Consider the following 18,327-nt stretch of genomic DNA (forward strand, 5'->3'; position numbering starts at 1 on the left):
ACTTTCAGTCTGATAACATCTTCTTATTCAGATCCAGCAGGCTTTTGGTTCATAATGCAGTTGAGAAAAATGTTTTGTTCCTTATTTCTGATGGACTATTATAAATCAGTCTGTTCATTATAAGGGATGTGCCAGGAACATCCTTGACTTTCCTAAAATGTGTTGAAATAATAGAAGTCAAAATTCTTCAGTTGCCAGGGTCTTGTCTAGGGCCGCCTTTATTTACATAAACATGTAAAACAGTTGTGCATCTTGTTCCTTGCAGGCTCATAAATCCACAGTATGGCAGGTTCGACACCTGCCTCAGAACAGGGAGCTCTTTCTGACAGCTGGGGGCGCCGGCGGCCTTCACCTCTGGAAGTAGTAAGTGTTACCAGTGCACACTGCTCCTTTTTAAGTTACCTGTGGGTGGAAAGTAGGCTTAAATTGAACTTTTCTGTCTTTTTTTTTTTTCCTCCTTTGAATTCATTTCGAAATAATTGAAAATTTTATGGCATTACATAAGTTATTTTCTCAGCACTTTTTTTTTAACTGATGCACTGACTTATTTTTTAAGTTTATATTTTGATATACTTATTTTTTATTTGGTAAATATTAAGGTTCTTTTGTCATGCTAAAATTATCTGTTATTTTAGTTATGCCCTCAGTCTAGTAGAATAGCTTAAAATAGACCTAATGGAGAGCTAATCCAGTGGGTAAAGCGCTTGTTTTGCACCCAGCCCACCTGGGTTTGATTTGTCTCCCATAGGCTTCCCCAGGCTTGACCAGGAGTGTTCCCTGAACACAAAGCTAGGAGTATGTTCTGAGCACCATAGGTGTGTCCCAAAAACCGAAAAAGGGAAAAGAGAAAAAGAGTTCTTGGGGCCAGAGCAATAGCACAGCAGGTAGGGTATTTGCCTTGCACGCAGCCGACCCAGGTTCGATCCCCGGCATCTCATATGTTCCCCCAGCACCGCCAGGAGTAATTCCTGAGTGAAGAGCCAGGAGTAACCCCTGAGCATCACTGGGTGTGACCCAAAAAGCAAAAAAAAAAAAAAAAAAAAAAAGAGCTCTTACATATTCGAAGTCATAGCTTTTGTTATTGTGGTAGTAGGTTTTTTTTTTTTTTTTTTTTAATATGAAACACTGAAACACTTGGACAATAAGCTTTAGTTCTCTAGTGTCTGGTCATTAGAACTGAGACTCTAGAAGACAGGAAAAGGCAGGAGTTCTGAGTTTCTGCCTCTGCTGATGCACTTGTCCAAGTAACATCCCTGTGATAGGCCTGAGCCGATCCTGTGGAAGCTGATGTCCACAGATCTGCAGGGGCTGCCTTTGCTACCTGCCAGGTCAGCTTCCAAGGAAGGCCTCGTGTGGGCAGGGCTGTTGCTCAGCGTGAAAGCATAGGCCTCTCATGGCTGAGGCCATGAGTTCAGATCCTGGCATTGTAAAACAGAATTTTTTAAAAAAATATAAAATAATAATAGTTAAACATGCCTGGATGTTGCTCTGTGGTAGAGCACTTGGCTTGATGTGTGTGTGCCCTAGGATGGATCCCTGTGCTGTAGAAATGTACTAGATAAATCAAATGCCTGATAAAATATCAGACGTTAGCAGTATTTCCTTTTCTAAACATCACTGAAGAAAAAAGAGGGGAGAAAAGTAATCCAAGCCTATAAACGAAAGATACTTCAAAAATAAAGCTTGATCAACGATATAAGAAAAACACTATGATCTTCTCTATTTAGGAGGTTTACTTTACAAAATATTCGATTCATTCCTTTTATAAACTAGAAGGGATTCTGAAAAGTAAGGCCACAATTGCAAAGTACCCGTTACCCTGAGATCCAGAAATAGCGGGAAGGTGCTGAGAGGCAGGGAGCTGTTGGTGGTTTTCTTTCTCCTGCACTGTTGCCCATTGTTTCCCGCATCCCTCCCCCCAATCTACACCAGTGAGACCCTGCAAGATCCTCGAACCATGCAGTGACATACTGTTCCACTTAAGGATCAAACTCTGGTCTCTCTTCTTGAAGATCTTGTCCTGGTTTTTCCCCGCAATCTTTATATGGAGACCTGTGACCTGCAGACCTGTTAGCAACAAGAATTTGTGTCAATGGAATAAATTTGGATCTCTATGCAATTAACATTTGGTGCATATCTTCATTATGCACTTTCAACTCTACTAAATTAAAACCTTACCTACACCTTACTAGATGTTGAGTCTGAACTTCAGATTGATTTGGATCTGTGCTGTCAAGTGTTATACTTACAAAGGGAATTGATTTAAGTAAAGTTATATTTAACTTCGGGGACCACATAGATAGTATGATGAGGTAAGGCGCTTTCCTTGCATGCAGTTGACCCAGATTTGATCCCAAGCATCCCGTATAGTATCCAAAGCCATGCCAGGAGTGATCCCTGAGCGCCGAGCCCTCAGCATTGCTAGATGTTGCCCCAAAACAAAACCCAAAAAATTGTATTTCACTTTATTTGTATTTGGTAATTTAAATTTATTAAACCATTAAACTATGAATATTTATTGAACCCCTACCCAAAAATGTCTAAAGAAACTTCTCTAGTTATTCAGGAAATCTTCTTAAATGGGCCTCAATTACTGCTTATTGTTATGTGTGTAAAATACATACCTATACACACTTCAAACTTAGAGAATATGGAATGTTTTAAAAAGTCCATATGTTATTATTTAAAATCAAAGTATGCCTATTGTTTCATTATTTCTGCCCTGCTTCTCGGTACTCTGTTCCTCTTAAATTCTTGGTTTTTATTAGTGTTTATGAAATACAGGCAGGATCATGTTTGCTACGTAGCAGGCTTTAAAAGGCTTTCTTAGGGCTAGAGACATAATAACTGCAGGTAGGACTTGCCTTGCATGAAATGACCTGGGCTTAATCCCCAGCACCATGTATGGTCCCAAGTCTTCTAAGGGTAATCTTTGAGTGTAGAGTTAGCAGTAATCCCTGAGCACTACTGGAGATTGCCCCCCTCCCCCTCAAAAATACCTCAACAAAACACAAAGGCCTAAGAAGGAGGACCACTGTATATCACTAGGAACACATCCCTTAGAGGGAGCGGATCTGTCTTTTCCCCCTAGCATTGAATCTACAGCAAATAGTATTTATGAGTTGGTAGCTTTCGGCTCTTTCATATTTTGTAATTTGATATTTTTAACTGAAAGAAAATCAGATATTCCTGGAATCGCTTTTTCCTTTGTTGAAGTAATAGTGTTTCCGTCTAAAATCTCCTGGGAGCGTTGTCTTTCCATCCAAATGATACACAGTGGTCCCTAGGCTTGAGCCGGTGGAGCTCTGGGTTGTGAAGAGAGTTCCTGCTCCATTCTGTGGTTCTGCACTTGTATAACATGTGCCTTGGGCATGCCCTTCGTCTGTGGCACGTAGCAATCAGAATCTAGAGAAGAGTTACATAAAATTATAATAAAAGTTTATCAAGAGCATTAAGTCACTTTATGAAAGGTGCTTGCCTGGGGCCAAAGAGATAATTGAAGGTTAAGGTACTTGCCTTGCGTGCATCTTACTGTGGTTTGATCCCAGTACCACATAGGGCCCCTGAGCAAGGAGGCAGAAGTAAGCCTTGAGCACGGCCATGTGTGACCCCCGATCCCCCTGATCCTTGTGCCCCAAAGAAGAGGTGATTTAATCTAGACCTCTTGTTGGAAGAGAAAAATACAGATTCATGTAAAACAGAAGTGTTAAGTACAAATTCTAATAGAACTAATCCCTTATTGCATAAGGTTTGGGGTAAATGGGGTTAAAATTCAAATGTTTCTTTATTTGCAAACAGTTCAGCATCTGAAAGATTCTTTAAGTATCAGTTCTAGTAATTCACTGAGAAATAACAATAGTTACTGAAGTGCATGAAAGATTCTGAAATCGCCCCTTACCACTTTGATCTTGTTTTTAGCGAATACCCTGCTCAGCGATCCAAGAAGGATTCGGAGGGCGTGGAGATGGGCGTCGCGGGTTCCGTGAGCCTTCTGCAGAATGTCACCTTGTCTACCCAGCCTATTTCAAGCTTGGACTGGAGTCCAGATAAAAGGGGTCTTTGCATCTGTAGTTCATTTGATCAAATGGTCAGAGTACTGATAATTACAAAGCTCAATAAAATTTGAGCTGAATGAAGCCTTTGGGCTTAGAACCTTCCAGTATAATACTCAGAATTTAGAATATGTTCTCCGATCCTCTCACCCTCTGAACAAAGTTGGATTTTGACTGTTGGAAAAGGGCCCTGGAAGCAGACCTCAGGGTTGACTGTGGAGGCGTGAACACTGGCCACTTTGTTCCGTGCTGGACAACACTGGACATGCAGCTCTGCCTCCAGCGCCAGCTCTGTGCCTTGCCCACTTTTTCTACTAAAAAGTTGATAGTTCCAAATATATTCTGTAGCCCTGAAGTTCTACAGTTTATCATCACACTTGTTTCATTTTAGTGTTCACAGTATTGAGGGCTGGGATCACCAAATTTGGTTTTATATGGTTTGCCTTGGTAAAACTATAAATTAACCTTCTCATTGTACTTGTAAGTACATGGTGAGAGATTTCAGTGTCAGGGGGTGTCTTCAGAGAACTGTACCAAAGTGGAGTGGCTAGCCTGGATCTGTCAACTGTTTTCCGCATTATCACTTACAAAGAAATGCTGTGATTTACCAAATAGGAATTGGGGCCAGAGAGATAGTACAGTGAGTTCCGTCCCTGGCACCAGATATGGTACCCCCAAGCACCACCAGTAATAATCCTTAAGTGTAGAGCCAGAGTAAGTCCTTAGCACAATTGGGTGTGGCCCCAAAACATAATCAAAACCAGGAATTGGGGACCGGAAGTAGTATAGGGGTGGGGTACTTATACACCTGACCTGGGTTCAATCCCCAGCATCCTCTGTGGACCCTGAGTCTCACCTCAGGAGTGATCCCTGAGTGCAGAACCAAGAGTAAACTCTGAGCACCGCCAGGTGTGATCCAAGCCTCCTTCCCTCTCTCTCTCCACCCCACCCCCCACCACCACCACCCAAAAAAAAAAACACCAAGAATTGAATTAATGAGACTTGGTTGTTAACTGTGGTTATGTTGAGATGTACAAGATGGGGCGAGGCTGTGTGTGTGTGTGGAAGGGGACCGGGGCTGGGTTATTTTTTTTCTTTTTTGTCAAGGTTTTTAATATATTTTATCAATTTGTTTTTGTTTTTGAGATCTATGGAAGCCATAATCATTTTTTACCGAACAATTATAATAAAGTCAACAGCATCATCTCTTTTGTCTTATAAGTGTTTAATAAAATTTTAATTAGCTTTGGTTCTTTAATGCTCACCGTGTTTTTAACTGTCCGAGTGGCATTGACTTTTTCCCTAGGGCTGAACCTCTCTCCAGCTCAATTGAAGAGATAGTTTCACCTGTGACATTTATCATCTGTAAATTCATAGGTGTTGAGGGGTTTTTAGAAAGTCATTTGTTTGTAATATTCAATTAAGAAAAATTAACTTTTAAAGAAAGTTTCAAAATATTTATTAGAACAATGTTGTGCACTAAATTACGGAAATAAAAATTAAATTAAAAAAAACAAAAACTTTTCCCTGCTCTGTGTTCTTTTGTTTTTTCGATATAAAAAAATCTGAAAAACTAGGGCTGGAGAGATAGCACAGCGGGTAGGGCGTTTGCCTTGCACGCGGCCGACCCGGGTTCGAGTCCCAGCATCCCATATGGTCCCCTGAGCACCGCCAGGAGTGCAGAACCAGGAGTAACCCCTGTGCATCGCCGGATGTGATCCAAAAAGCAAAAAAAAAAAAAAAAAAAAAAAAATCTGAAAAACTTGTGGGTTTCTCTCTTAGAACACTTGTATTTGCTAGTGTATGAGAGCTTAGGTTAAAAACAATAAACATTTAGATTTTATTTATTCTTAGGTATCATTGATATAAACTGAGAAAAATGCTACCAATGGAACTTAGTATTTCATTATCACTAACTTTGATATTTACTGAATGTTCTTTTAAGCTTGCTTAGAGTAATTTTTCATAGTAGGTCACTCTTGTGCATCTTCAGAAAGGAAATATATACAGAGTACATTTAGTAGGATATCCCTCAGATTTCTTCCTATTCAACGACTGAGATCTCTACTTTTTTGAGTTGTCGCTAGAGGTTCATGCTTTTTTCTTTAATATTGTCCCTTGGACTTTGAAAAGTGTTGATGATACATTTCTTTAAAACATACTTCTGTGTAGTTTTCATTTTTATCCCACAGGTTATGGGTTCTCGTGCCGGCCATTACAACAGCCTAGACTGCTCCCTCACTTGCTGCAGTTGTTTCCACTGTCTTTTACTGTATAACCTCTGCAAAATGTAGTCCCTTAGGACAAGAGTCAAGTAAATGATTAGAAACCCAGATTGGCAGTGACAGTTGAACAGCCCCAGTGAGGGCTGGAGCATCTGCTTCCTGAGATATCACTCACTGGATTGGTTTGTCAACTGGGCCCGCAGCCAAGTTTGAGCACCAGGGGCCTGTCCCCGTGACCTGGACTTGCTCAGAGCATGATACTGGCTTCTGCGCCAGAGCATCGCTAAAAGGCAGCCAGGCAAAAACAATATTGTTTTAAATGTTCTAGTTTCCTAATTCTCTTAGTATCACTGTTGCTATTCTTTTGACAACTAAAGTAAAACTTATTCAAACTAATTTGTGTATGTATGTGCCTGTAATACACTGTATTACTTGAACAGTCACAAAGCCCCCCTCATCAAATTCAAGGGGATAGAAGATAAATCCTGTTTCTTTGGGGGGGCTTGGTTAAGTTCTGGAACAGCATGTGAGACTTGAAATACTGTCACCATTTTGGGAAAATAACAATCTGACACAGATCATAAGATGTATCCCATTTTCACAGATGTAAAAATGGGGGTGGAGTAGGGGGAATGTACTTATTAAAATTGATGACATGCATTACTTGGAATGCACATAACTATCTCATTTATCTGCCCACATCCCTCATTGCCCCTCATCCCTTGCAGGGGCAATTAATGATTGTAGACATTACTAATCAATCATCATTCTGAAGCCGACCCAAAGAAATTAGAAGTTGAGTCCAATATCAGAAACCAGAAAAAAGCTGGTCTGGTTAGGAAGGGTTGAAAAGGTTGGAAGTGCCCCCCATCCCTTTGGGGACCATAAAAAGTGTTGATGATACAACATTTCTTTAAAGCATGTTTCTCTGTAGTTTTTGGTTTTATAAGAAAAGATAATAGGATTATTATTAAGATATAATAAGAGGGTACGAGGATGGTCACGGTCATGGTTTTCCCGTTGTTCATCGATTTGCTCGAGCGGGCCCAGTAACGTCTCCATTGGAGACTTTGTTGTTACTATGTTTGGCATATCGAATACATCACGGGTAGCTTGCCAGGCTCTGCCATGCGGGCGAGATACTCTCGGTAGCTTGCCGGGCTCTCTGAGAGGGGCGGAGGAATCGAACTCAGGTCGGCCATGTTGGCTGCGTGCAAGGCAAACGCCCTACCGCTGTGCTATTGCTCCAGCCCCGAGGATGGAAACCTTAGAAATCATCACTTGTCAATGGTAAGTATACCTTGATTTCTGCCTTGGAGTGGATTTATTGATCCCCTGTCATTTTTCTGTTGATTGGAACCAGGTTTAGCTGCAGGTAATAGAAACTCCTTTGCTCCCTACCCTCCAAATATTTTTGTCTCCAGCCTAGGCTGCTATGGTGACCACAAAATGAGAAAATGGGTTTTTGCTATATTTCTCTACCATCTTCCTTTATGCATCTTTCATCTCTTTATCCAACATGGCTGCTCTGGCTTCAACCATCAAATCCACGTTCCAGCTATGAAGAAAGCAGAAAAAGTAAGAAAAAAATTATCCTGCCTCTTTGAAGAGCCAGCTTTTGCTATCATCCCATTTGGTGTGATTTGGTCATCTGGCCACAACTACCAGAATAAGCTGAGAAAGATACAGACTTTAATATGTGCAGTGATATGCCCAACTCGGATTCAGAAGTCCTGATGCCAAAGTGAGACTGGGAATAACTATTACGAGACATGTGGATTCAGCCCCAGTGGAGCAGAACAGTCAAGCATGAAGTCTCCTTGACTCAGGAAGTTCTTTGAGATGGAAACTAGAGAGTGGTCAGTTCATGCTTCTAGGTCAAATCAGTTTCTTGGCACCTGGCACACACTTTTTAGTGATCATACCTTCTCCATAACTGGTGGATATGAGGCACAGTGAAATAACTTGATTTTGTGATCTGTCAAATCACTGGGGTCTCCCAGGTGTGCTTGGGAGCCAGGGGACCCCATGTTGGTGATACTCAGATATGATCCCTGAAGGTGCCTGTGTCTGGCAGTGGAGTTCGTAGCAGTGTTGGGGACCCCCAGGGCTGTACTGACAGTGTTGAGGGGGGAGCAGGGAAGTGGTGCAGAGGGTCAGTTTCAGGGCCTTATGCATACAAGGCTGTGCTCCACCCCTCCAAGCCCTATCCACATTCCTAAATCTCTTATTATCCTTGATAGTACACTCAATAAAATTCCACTCCAAAAGTATAAAAGTGGGTTGGAGTGGGCCTACAGAATGCAGAGGTTAAGGTTCTTGTCTAGCATGCATCTTGCAGTTGTGACCCTGGTTTGAATCCCAGTACCGCATGTGGTCCCCTGAACATAGACCCAGCTGTGGTCCTAAAATCAACTTCAGAAAATGGTTCAAAAATACATGAAAGTGAAATTCCCCCTAAAAATTCAAATTGATCTCAAAAAACAAACTAGATTTTTTTTTTCCTGGAGTGTTTGCTTAATAATTTGTTTCAAATCCTAAACACTGAGCAGCGCGTTAAGCCTTGTAGTAGAACGTGAACAGAGCACTGAAACTTGAAAAGGGAAGAACTTACCTGATGACACCTGCCTGAAAATCACTGCCTTTGCGGGGAGAAGCGCACTGGTGGTGTGCAGAAGCCGCTGCTGACTGCTCAGGGGTTGCTCCTCACAGTGCTCAGGATATTGTGGTGCCAGGGATCGAACCCTAATCTCCTGCATGCAAAGTGTGAGCTCAGCCCTTTTTGTGCACTTTCTCCAGTCCTGAAAAATTTTGGTGATTTAAGTGGGTAGGTTTTGCATGTATATATGGGACAAAATTTATTTCTGTCAATGTCTAAGGCTTGTCCGATCATACAAAATGATTTCATCTCCCCAATTTCTTTGCATTAAAATTGTTTTCCTCAGGAAAATTATTTAGTGCTTTCAATTATGTCAGGGTACTAGCAGATCACAACTTTAAATTTTCATTCTTTGTTAAGCAGACCCCTAGCGCTGGGCATTGGGAATCTCAGGCCTTTGTTTTAACTCAAGACCCTGGAGGTGCTTCCCCCTTGTGGGAAAATGGAGGCATTGCAGACTTTCCTTCCTAGAAGATTTTTGCCTCAAATACAACTGGAAAATTTCCTGTGTTCACTCCACAATAGGCACTCACATCAAACTGGAACTTGAGAAGGAAGTTATTGTCCTCTTCTACAAAAATTTATTTCCAAAATGTGAGTGTGTTTATAAAATGAAGCCCTCTATGTGTGATAGCACTAGCTAGGTTTTCCGCAGTGGATTTGTTAGTCAAAAAGATGCACAATTAGCTCTGCGAAGAGCCAACCTTATTTTTAGTGCACCCAAAACTGACTTCTAAAAGGCAGCATTTGGCTGCCATAAAGGGAAGATTTCTTTGGCCAAGTAAATGAATATGCTTCTCCTCTCCACCCATTTATTCCATCAGTTATGATTGCAATACACAGTATTTCTCAAAATAAAGCTATTTTCCTACCATCACTTCTCTTCTTGCAAAAAATTCCAGAATTTGCCCCTGGGAGATTTCCCAAAAATCCTCCATCTTCCTTGCCAGGCTTTCCGTGGTGACCCTAGCCTTCACCAGCAGCCTCTGCCTCCCTCCCGGCGAGGAGGGTAGCTCTGTGCTGTGAACCACACAGCTAAAACAGGCAACACAAAACAGGCAGTGTGGCCAAAGGAGCTTCGTGCTCCCCCGCTTGCTCTTCCTCATTTTAAGTCTCCCCCAACACAGGCACACACTGTGAGCCTTTCACAAAAAGCCAACAGAGGCCTCGGAGAGCACTGATGCCCCAGCGGTCCACTTGGAAACAGACTCGGTGCTGTGCGTGGCTCCTGCCTCTGTCCCCTCCCTGCTACCACCCTGCCCCTCCCCCACCCCCCAAGGGGCCAGGCCACCCTTCTTTCCCCAGAGAGGCCAGGGCACCGCTCAGTCTGACAAGCCCGCACCTGAGAACAGATGTGCAAACAACACCGCCTTCAGAGGCGATAGGGAAAGCAAATAAACTCTGGGGGAGCAGAGCTTTGACTCCCCTCAGTAGATAAACAAGTGTTTGATCTGGGCTGAGCAGCTCCTTTATCTGGGGAGAGATAACATTCACACTAGGACTGTCTGTGTTTGTTCCCGCCAAGTCTGCCAGCTGAGCTTTGTCTATTGAACAGAAACAGTGGCCTGGGGGCCCCATGACCCACCACTGGAGGGTAGGGGCCTAAGCTTCTGCAAGGTTGTAGCACTGTAGTACTGTCCTCCCATTGTTCATCAATGTGCTTGAGCAGGCACCAGTAACGTCTCCATTGTGAGACTTGATACTGTTTTTGGCATATTGAATATGCCTCAGGGTGCTTGCCAGGCTCTGCCGTGTGGGCAGGATACTCTCGGTAGCTTGCCGGCTCTCTGAGAGAGTCAGAGGAATCAAACCTGGGTCGGCCACTTGCAAGGCAAATGCCCTACCCGTTGTGCTATCGCTCCGCCCATACATATATGTGTGTATATACGTGTACACACACACACACACATTAATTTGCCTTTAACCTCTGCAAGATTACAAGTTTAAAAGCTCCAAGAAGGAGGTGAAGAGACAGGGCAGTGGGTAGGGCTCTTGCCTTGAACACAGCTGATCCAGATCCCTGCTCCGCATATGATTCCCTGACCACCACCAGCACCAGACAGGAAAACTCCCTGAGCACCTCTGCCTTTAATGTAAAACAAGAATAGACAAAACACCAAGTAGACAGACCCCAAAGTCCCACCGTCTCTATTCCTCCACAGGAGAAGTTTTCCACCTTTGCTCAGGAACAGAGAGGCAAAGCCTGATTCCCTTTCCCACCATTCTGTTAATCAAAGTTAAAGAAGAATGGATGAGGGAACCCAGAAAGAAAACCATTAGTGTGTCTCTAGGGAGGTCTGATGAGACTCGATGGCTTTCTAAAGGACATGGCCAGTAGTAACTGATCTTTCCTGAGGCTCTGCTGCATGCCAGACCCTGCACTTGGTGTTTATATCTTCAATGTGCTTCACAAAACGGTGGAGTGAGTACTGTTGACACTGGCAAATGGCCCTGAAAAGGTTAAGAGATGAGTCAGAGGTCCCACCCCAGGCAAGCAGGCAAGCCAGAGGACAAGCATGCTTTGTCTACCTCAGGAGTGTGGAAGCTTAATCTCTTCTCTCTTTTGCATGGGAAGAAGCAGATAGCTTTTCCCTATCAATCTTACTACTTGAAGGACCAAAGTCCTTTGAGACAGTGTTATGATACTGGGCAAGGATTGGCATGAGGAGGTCAATGAGGAGAGCAGGGAGGACACCACACTGCCCTCGAAGAGGTCTGGCATGACTGGGCACTGTCTGCTGTCCCACCCTCAGCCCAGCCTCGTGTGGTCCCCGCTGTGAAGTTGTGGGTTACCGCTGTAGACCACACTCATCTGAGGCTAATCTTTACAGCACGCAGTAAACACCCTGTGGTCCTGCCTTTCTCAGAGATGTGGCAAAGGGCCCTGAGGCTGGGCCTGGATCAGCCCAGGGTGGAGCCCAGAGCTGGAAGCACATGTCCCAGCAATATGGGAGCTGCCAGACTCATCACCTCCACTGCTGGACATGACAGCTGTACTCTGTCTTGAACTTCTGTCTCGTGAGTCAGCCTGCACCCTGGGGCTTTCTCTTGTATGCAGGGGAACAGGTCGAAAGTGCTTTGTTTTTCTTTTCATGAGGGAAAAGCAGGTTTGGAAAGAATAACTGGTTTTCATTTCAAATAGGACAATTACTACCTGGCAGCATTTCATTTGAAATGGTCGATCTTAAAAAAGAAGAGTTGTTTTCTTTTTTTCCCCAAGTTTCCAGCAAACCTGGTGGTATTCTGGGAAGCATGCGACACCAAGGATTGAACCAGGGTAAGAGGGGTGAACTGCATTGCAAGGCAGTACTATCTTAACCCCAGTACTATCTCCTGGGCCCCCAAGAAAACTTTTTTGAGACAGGTTTGTGGTGAGGTGTCAGGCACCATTGACCCGAGAAGCAGGGGGAGAAAAGTAAATTTACTAGGGTCTCAGGCAGGAATTTGCTCTCCCACAGTTTAGGTCTGACATCAGTGTATCATCGCTAGGATGGTCAGGGATCAGAGAGGGGTGTGTGACTGGACTGGCCCCGAGCCCCACTGGAATCTGGGCCTCCACCTGGTGGCACGTGTCTGCTGCAGAGATCAGCACTGTGGATTCGTGCTGCTGACCACAGCAGTCAGGAACCCACAGGAGCATTCGGGGAAGGCAGGCGGTGCGGGCTGGGCCACTGTTTCCTGCTAACAAGGAGTCACTGGGTAAACAGCAGCAGCATGAGCTGAAAAAAAGGATTGCTTCATCTGCTCCAAATCTCACAGTAGAATCTCCCTGAGGGAACACCCTCACTGGGAAATTGCAGGAAAGGTGATTCCAGGGCCAGCCAGACAGTACGATGGGTAGGGTACTTGCCTGCCTTGCGGCCAACCAGGGTTTAATACCAGGCTCCATTTAAAATCCCCTGAGCACTGCTATAGAGTCATCCCTGAGCACAGAGCCAAGAGTAAGCCCTGAGCATAGCTCGATGGGGCCCAAAAACAAAAACAAAGAGAGGGAAAAATAATTCCAACCCTGGGATCTCTACCTAGGCAGGTGGGTTGTGCTTTGAAGACCCCCCCATGGATCAGGCTGTGGCCAGGAAGAGAGGGAAGCAGGGAGGGGTGGGGATAGCAGGGGACACTCATGCTTGGGGAAGGTCTCAGAATTCCCTCAACTACACGGCCTTGTTGATGTCAGAGCAGAGCAATCGCTGCTCTCATAACAAAAATGGATTACTGGGAAACAAACTAAAAAAGGGAGCACATTGGACAGGGTGCAATGGGGAGCCCCACCTACAGTTCCCCGAACGCAAGGCAAAGTAATCTGTTATATTCTCTAGGGGTCTCCTCTGAGTCCTTCTGGAGGTGGAACTGCACCCCATCTTGCAGGAGGTGCAGGCTTGGTGATCTGTGCATGTGTGAGTGTTCTAGCTCCCCAACCTGACTTAAATAGGGGTTTTCTCTGTGTGAACTCTTACATCCTCCTCATGACCCTCAGCTTTCCACCACAGCTTCTCACTAGCGTCTGTGAGCCCTGGGCTCAGTCTTCAGCCATAAAAGGTGGGACACAGGGATTGACTGTCCCAATAGCACTGCACACATTGGTGATGGGTGGGGAAGGGGGGTGTGGGGGTTACCCAATCGCTATTGCAAGGACAGAGGTGTATGCTGGAAAGGCAGACATGATGAGGGTTGCTGCTTTGAGAGTGAGGCTGAGGTGGGATGCCCTGGAAGCAGACTCTCCTCCCATCCAGTCTAACTTACCCTTCAGCTGGGTTTTTGGGGAGCAAAGACAGCATCTTTCTCAGAATAAGGGACATCCCTTCCCAGAAACACTTAGCCATAACAAAAGGCCAAAGTATAGAGTGACTATGTTAAAGTGGTCCTGGAACCAGGACTCCGAATTTCCATCCTTCTCCTTGTGAGGGTGTGCACAGGTGTTGCTTAGGAGTGCACACGCATGCGTGCGTGCATGCGTGTGTGTGTGTGTGTGTGTGTGTGTGTGTGTGTGTCCATGCCAGGGTGAGCTGTGATAGGGAAAAGAAACTTAAATTCTGAGAACAGTACATGACTTCCCTAAAGGCAGCCTTAGGTTTGGTGAAACCATATTCTGGATGTTTCGATGAGAGTAGGGGCTTTAGAGACAGCCAAGTGCTGGAGTCATGCTTGTGGGCTCTGGTGCCCAGAACACATGAGAGAAAACTCTTGTTGCACCTCTTCCGAACATTTGGACATGCTCTTAGGCATTTCTGAGCCTCACTCCCTCCTCTGTGCAATATGGGTGATGAAGGCATCCCCTCCTGAGTGGCCATGAGAACTTCATGTCTGAGTGTGTGCAAGGGGCTGAGAGCTAAGCCTGGCTCCTGGCCTGATTTGGGCTCATGCAATGTTCTATTCCTACTTCCCTGCTCTGCTGCAGGTTATACAGCAGTATTAGTCTCTACCACTGAACTCGAAGAACCTAAAAGGTAAGTGAACCCACTAGATCACATATGGAAACAAGAACCAATGGCCTTGGCAGCGTTGAATTGTGTGGTGCCAGTCTGTGAAGGAACTGAGACGGGAAGCTGAGCGTTGAAGGTTGCCGAGGTTAAGGAAGACTTGGCAGGAGTCAAAGCAATCTTGAGCTTAAAGGAGGTTGGACAGAACAGGGGAGCAGGCTGGGAGGGGAAGGGCTGCTGAGAGGTGTGGCCGCTGGCGAGAAGGAGAAATGGCACAATCACAAAATCAAAACGTTTCAGCGTGTTCTTCCTGACTACTTGAGTTTAAGACATTAAAATTCCACGTGCACTGGGTTCATGACAAAGAGGAACCAGGCCGAGGTTATCGCTCAGAGCTAAAGAGCCTGGTTTGGATCCCCAGTCCTGCAAACAAAATGTTCATTGTTTTTGTTTTTGTCCTTGTTTTGGAGCCATCAAAACATCATCGTCCAAAAAATTCCATCGTCCATCAGTGTTCAGGGCTTCCTCCTGGCAGGAAGGAAGTCCCACAGTCTGGGGGACTGTGAGGTGCCCGGAGATCAAAGCAGTGTCAGCCACATACGAAAAGTCCTACTTCTCTGCCCCGGCCCCATCCAGTCATCCAGTCTTAAATCTTACTCTTCTCTTCCCCCAAATTATTTTTTAGTAATAAAAAGGAAGAGGCAGGCAACCGTGGGAGCCTGACTCAACACCCTCAGGTGTAACTGGACCAGAGCAGCAACGGCACCTCTTCCCCTCCCCCACCCCGCCCCCCATGCTGGGTCCTGGCTCCGTTCCCTCAGGCTGTGCTACTTCTCTGGCAGCCAGAGAGACAGGGAGTGCAGATGACCCAGCTGAGGAACCCCAGTGGGCCTGAGGCTACTTTGCCCACAACTGTTTCAGCAGATGTTTGGGAGCTGCCCAGGGGCAGTAGGGGGGGTCTCCCTTCCCCACCCCCTCCGGTGGGAATCATGCTGGGCCTGCACAATCCAAACAACTTGGGTGGGGAGTGGGGGAGGGGTGGTTCTGCAGCAAAGTCACCCTCCTGAAAAGTAGGGCATGGGAACTAGCAGGCCAGCACAGCGGGCCCTTGGGATATCTCATCCTGTCCCTATGAGCTCCAGATCCAGCTTGAGGCTGACCTGTGCCCCCTCCTCTGCTCACTGGGGGTCTAATCTGGAGACTGAGGAGGCCTCCCATCTAAAGGGCTGCTGCTCAGAGAAGATAAACCTGGTTAAGCAAGAGAGAAGATGCTGGAGTGAGCGCAGGGAGCCCAGGCACCAGTGGGGCTGCAGGCAGAAGCCTCCAGAGGCTGAAAACCTCCCAGTGGGCCAGCAGGGCAGCGGGCCCCAGGGTGTGGGGGGTGCTGAGTCATCACGGGATGTTGGGTACAAGGGCCAGCGCTACCCACAGATAAATAACCTGTAGAGAGTCAACACTGTCAGGGGCCCCCAGGGACTATCATTAGTGAGCCGCAGGGGAGAGCGGCCTCCACACTGGGCCTCCCTCTCTACTCGGTCCTGTGAGGGTCCACCTGGGAATGCCCGAGAAAATTGGGAGCTGGTGATTAGCGTGGCGCGTGTCTCCTGCCTGCCTCCTGGGGGGCAGAGGGCACCCGAGCAGGCCTGGTCCCCTGAGCTGGGCTGTTATCCACCAGATCCAGGGAGACCCAGCAGGAGTCTTCAGGTGACCTGGGGTGGCCCCCAGAGAGCAGCCGCAGCTGGGAAACCTTCTCAGCACGTGGCCTGTGACAGAGTCTCCAGAGGAAGCTGCTCAAGTTCACCTGCTGTGTGAGCCCTGACTGGGGGGCTCCCCCTGATGCTGCTGGGCTGTTTGTGCCTGAGGCAGAAAAGCTGGTTGAGTCCAAAGCAGGTGGCCCCTCACCTCACCCTTTTGTCCCTGATTTCCCTGGGTAGACCGCAGGGTGGCGAACTGTGTGAGGTGAGGCGAATGGGAAGGAAACAGTTGGCCTGAGCCTCGCCTTTCTCTGTGGTAGACTTAAAACAAGAAGAAAAGCCAAGTTGTTCGCCCTCTGGGATTTCTCATTCGCCTCAGGGCAGGTGACATCACCTCTGCCATCAAATCTGGGGTACTGAAAGCTTAGGAGGTGTCCTGAAGCAAAGTCACAGGAAATCAGAAATGCCGCCCTGAACCACAAAGCTGGGCCCTTCCCTGTGAGAACTGTAGCACTGTCCTCCCATAGTTCATCAATTTGCTCGAGCGGGCACAAGTAATATCTCAACAAATTGTGAGATTTGTTGTTACTGTGTTTGGTATATCGAATATGTCATGGTTAGCTTGCCAGGCTTTGCCATGTGGGCGAAATACTCTTCCGTAGCTTGTTGGGCTCTCCGAGAGGGGCGGAGGAATCGAACCCAGTTGGACCGCGTGCAAGGCAAATGCTCTACCTGCTGTGCTATCACTCCAGCCCCTGTGAGAACAAGGAGGAAAAACAACAACCTTGTCATGGGCTGGAGCGATGGGAAGGGACCAGTCAGGGCGCTTTCTCAGCAGGCGCCCAACCCTGATTCTATCACTGGCACCACATGGCCCCTGAGGATGGTGAGATAGAACCCAGGAGAATCCAAGTAGTGCCAGCAAGGCCCCGGTGGTCCTTGGCCCACAGCACGGGTCCCAGCTGCTCTGAACTGAGCTGTGTTCCTGGGCCCTGGCATTCAAGAACTGAACAGATGGGCCAAAAATTGCTGGGAAAAAATTGTCAACAACCTCCTGCTTCCCCGGCCCACCGCCACCCCAAGCACTGCTTGGGAGTCCCTAAATTTTATTATGGGAAGGAATAGAGGCTTCTGATGTTTTCTTGATGGCTGGTCCTGACAATAGACTCAATAGGTTCAGTGTGGGTGTTGGGGGGGGACATTGTAAAGGGGCTGTGGGGGCAGGGGCAGGGGGAGTTGGCCCACACCCATCACAGTTCAGGGGGCACCTCTGGCTGTGCTCAGGGTGAATCATATCATGCTGGGAATCAAACTTGTTTTCCTGCATGCAAAGCAGGACCTCAGTCCCTTAAGCTATCTGCCACCAGTGTGGGGGTGGGGAGCGTTTCCCAGAATGCCGTGTGAGAGGATTGTTACTGGTCCTGTATCATTACTTCAACTCTAGAGGGCAGAGCTAGAGTACCTGTTCAGATGAGGGAACCTTGGGATCTGTTGCAGGTCAGTAATTGCCCGAGTGGCATCAGGATTTCCCCCAGCCTCGGGCTCTCCACCCCGGATTCCGTCTCCCACAGGAGGCTGAATAACGCAGGTCACGGCAAGGTCTTCCTCACCACACAGACCGCTGGGGTTTGGCTGAGTTGATCAGGAAACCCTGAGTTCCACTTTACAAGTTCAACTACACAATTCAGTCACGCAGATTAAAACATCATTTTCTGATCTGGAGTGATAGCACAGAGGGTAGGGTGTTTGCCTTGCACGAGGCTGACCTGGGTTCGATTCCCAGCATCCCATATGGTCCCCTGAACACTGCCAGGAGTAATTCCTGAGTTCATGAGCCAGGAGTAACCCTGTACATCACTGGGTGTAACCCAAAGAGCAAAGAAAAAAAACACCATTTTTCGTTTGCTATCTCTACGCACCAGGAAAAGTGGGATGGACTGGGACCCAGAGCTTGTCAGGCACTCTCTGTGTCAGCTGTCACCGCGGGCCGGTGCTCCCTGAGGAGGGGAGTCAGGGGGCCCTGGCAGAGAGGAGATGGGTCACTGCAGGGAAACGTCAGACAAGTTCTCTGTCCCTCTCTCCAGCCACCCAGGGAGCCGGTGCAGCTGCTTCAGAGCCCACCCGCCTGGCAAGGCTCCAGCCAGCACATTTGTTCAATAGCGAATATGGATCAGCCGGCTAAACAGACCATAACTTAGAACGGCCACCTTGCTCGGTGCCATGGGGATTCATAACCGTAATAAAATTGTCTAATTGAGAAAGTCCATATTGACAAACCAA

At 46.7% G+C, this 18,327-nt stretch overlaps 1 protein-coding gene across 1 annotated transcript in view; it reads left to right on the forward strand.

The window, feature by feature from the left end:
• DNAAF10 (dynein axonemal assembly factor 10) overlaps positions 1–5,256 on the forward strand; it is a 32,364-nt gene extending 27,108 nt beyond the window's left edge. The window contains exons 7-8 of the mRNA XM_056128625.1: positions 266–363; positions 3,919–5,256. Of these exons, the coding sequence (XP_055984600.1) occupies positions 266–363; positions 3,919–4,126 (306 nt within the window). The 3' untranslated portion in view covers positions 4,127–5,256. The remainder of the gene's footprint in view (positions 1–265; positions 364–3,918) is intronic.
• Positions 5,257–18,327: the final 13,071 nt, after the last annotated feature.

Source organism: Sorex fumeus, unplaced genomic scaffold (genome assembly GCF_029834395.1).
Source record: "Sorex fumeus unplaced genomic scaffold, SorFum_2.1 ptg000006l, whole genome shotgun sequence".
Lineage (NCBI taxonomy): Eukaryota > Metazoa > Chordata > Mammalia > Eulipotyphla > Soricidae > Sorex > Sorex fumeus.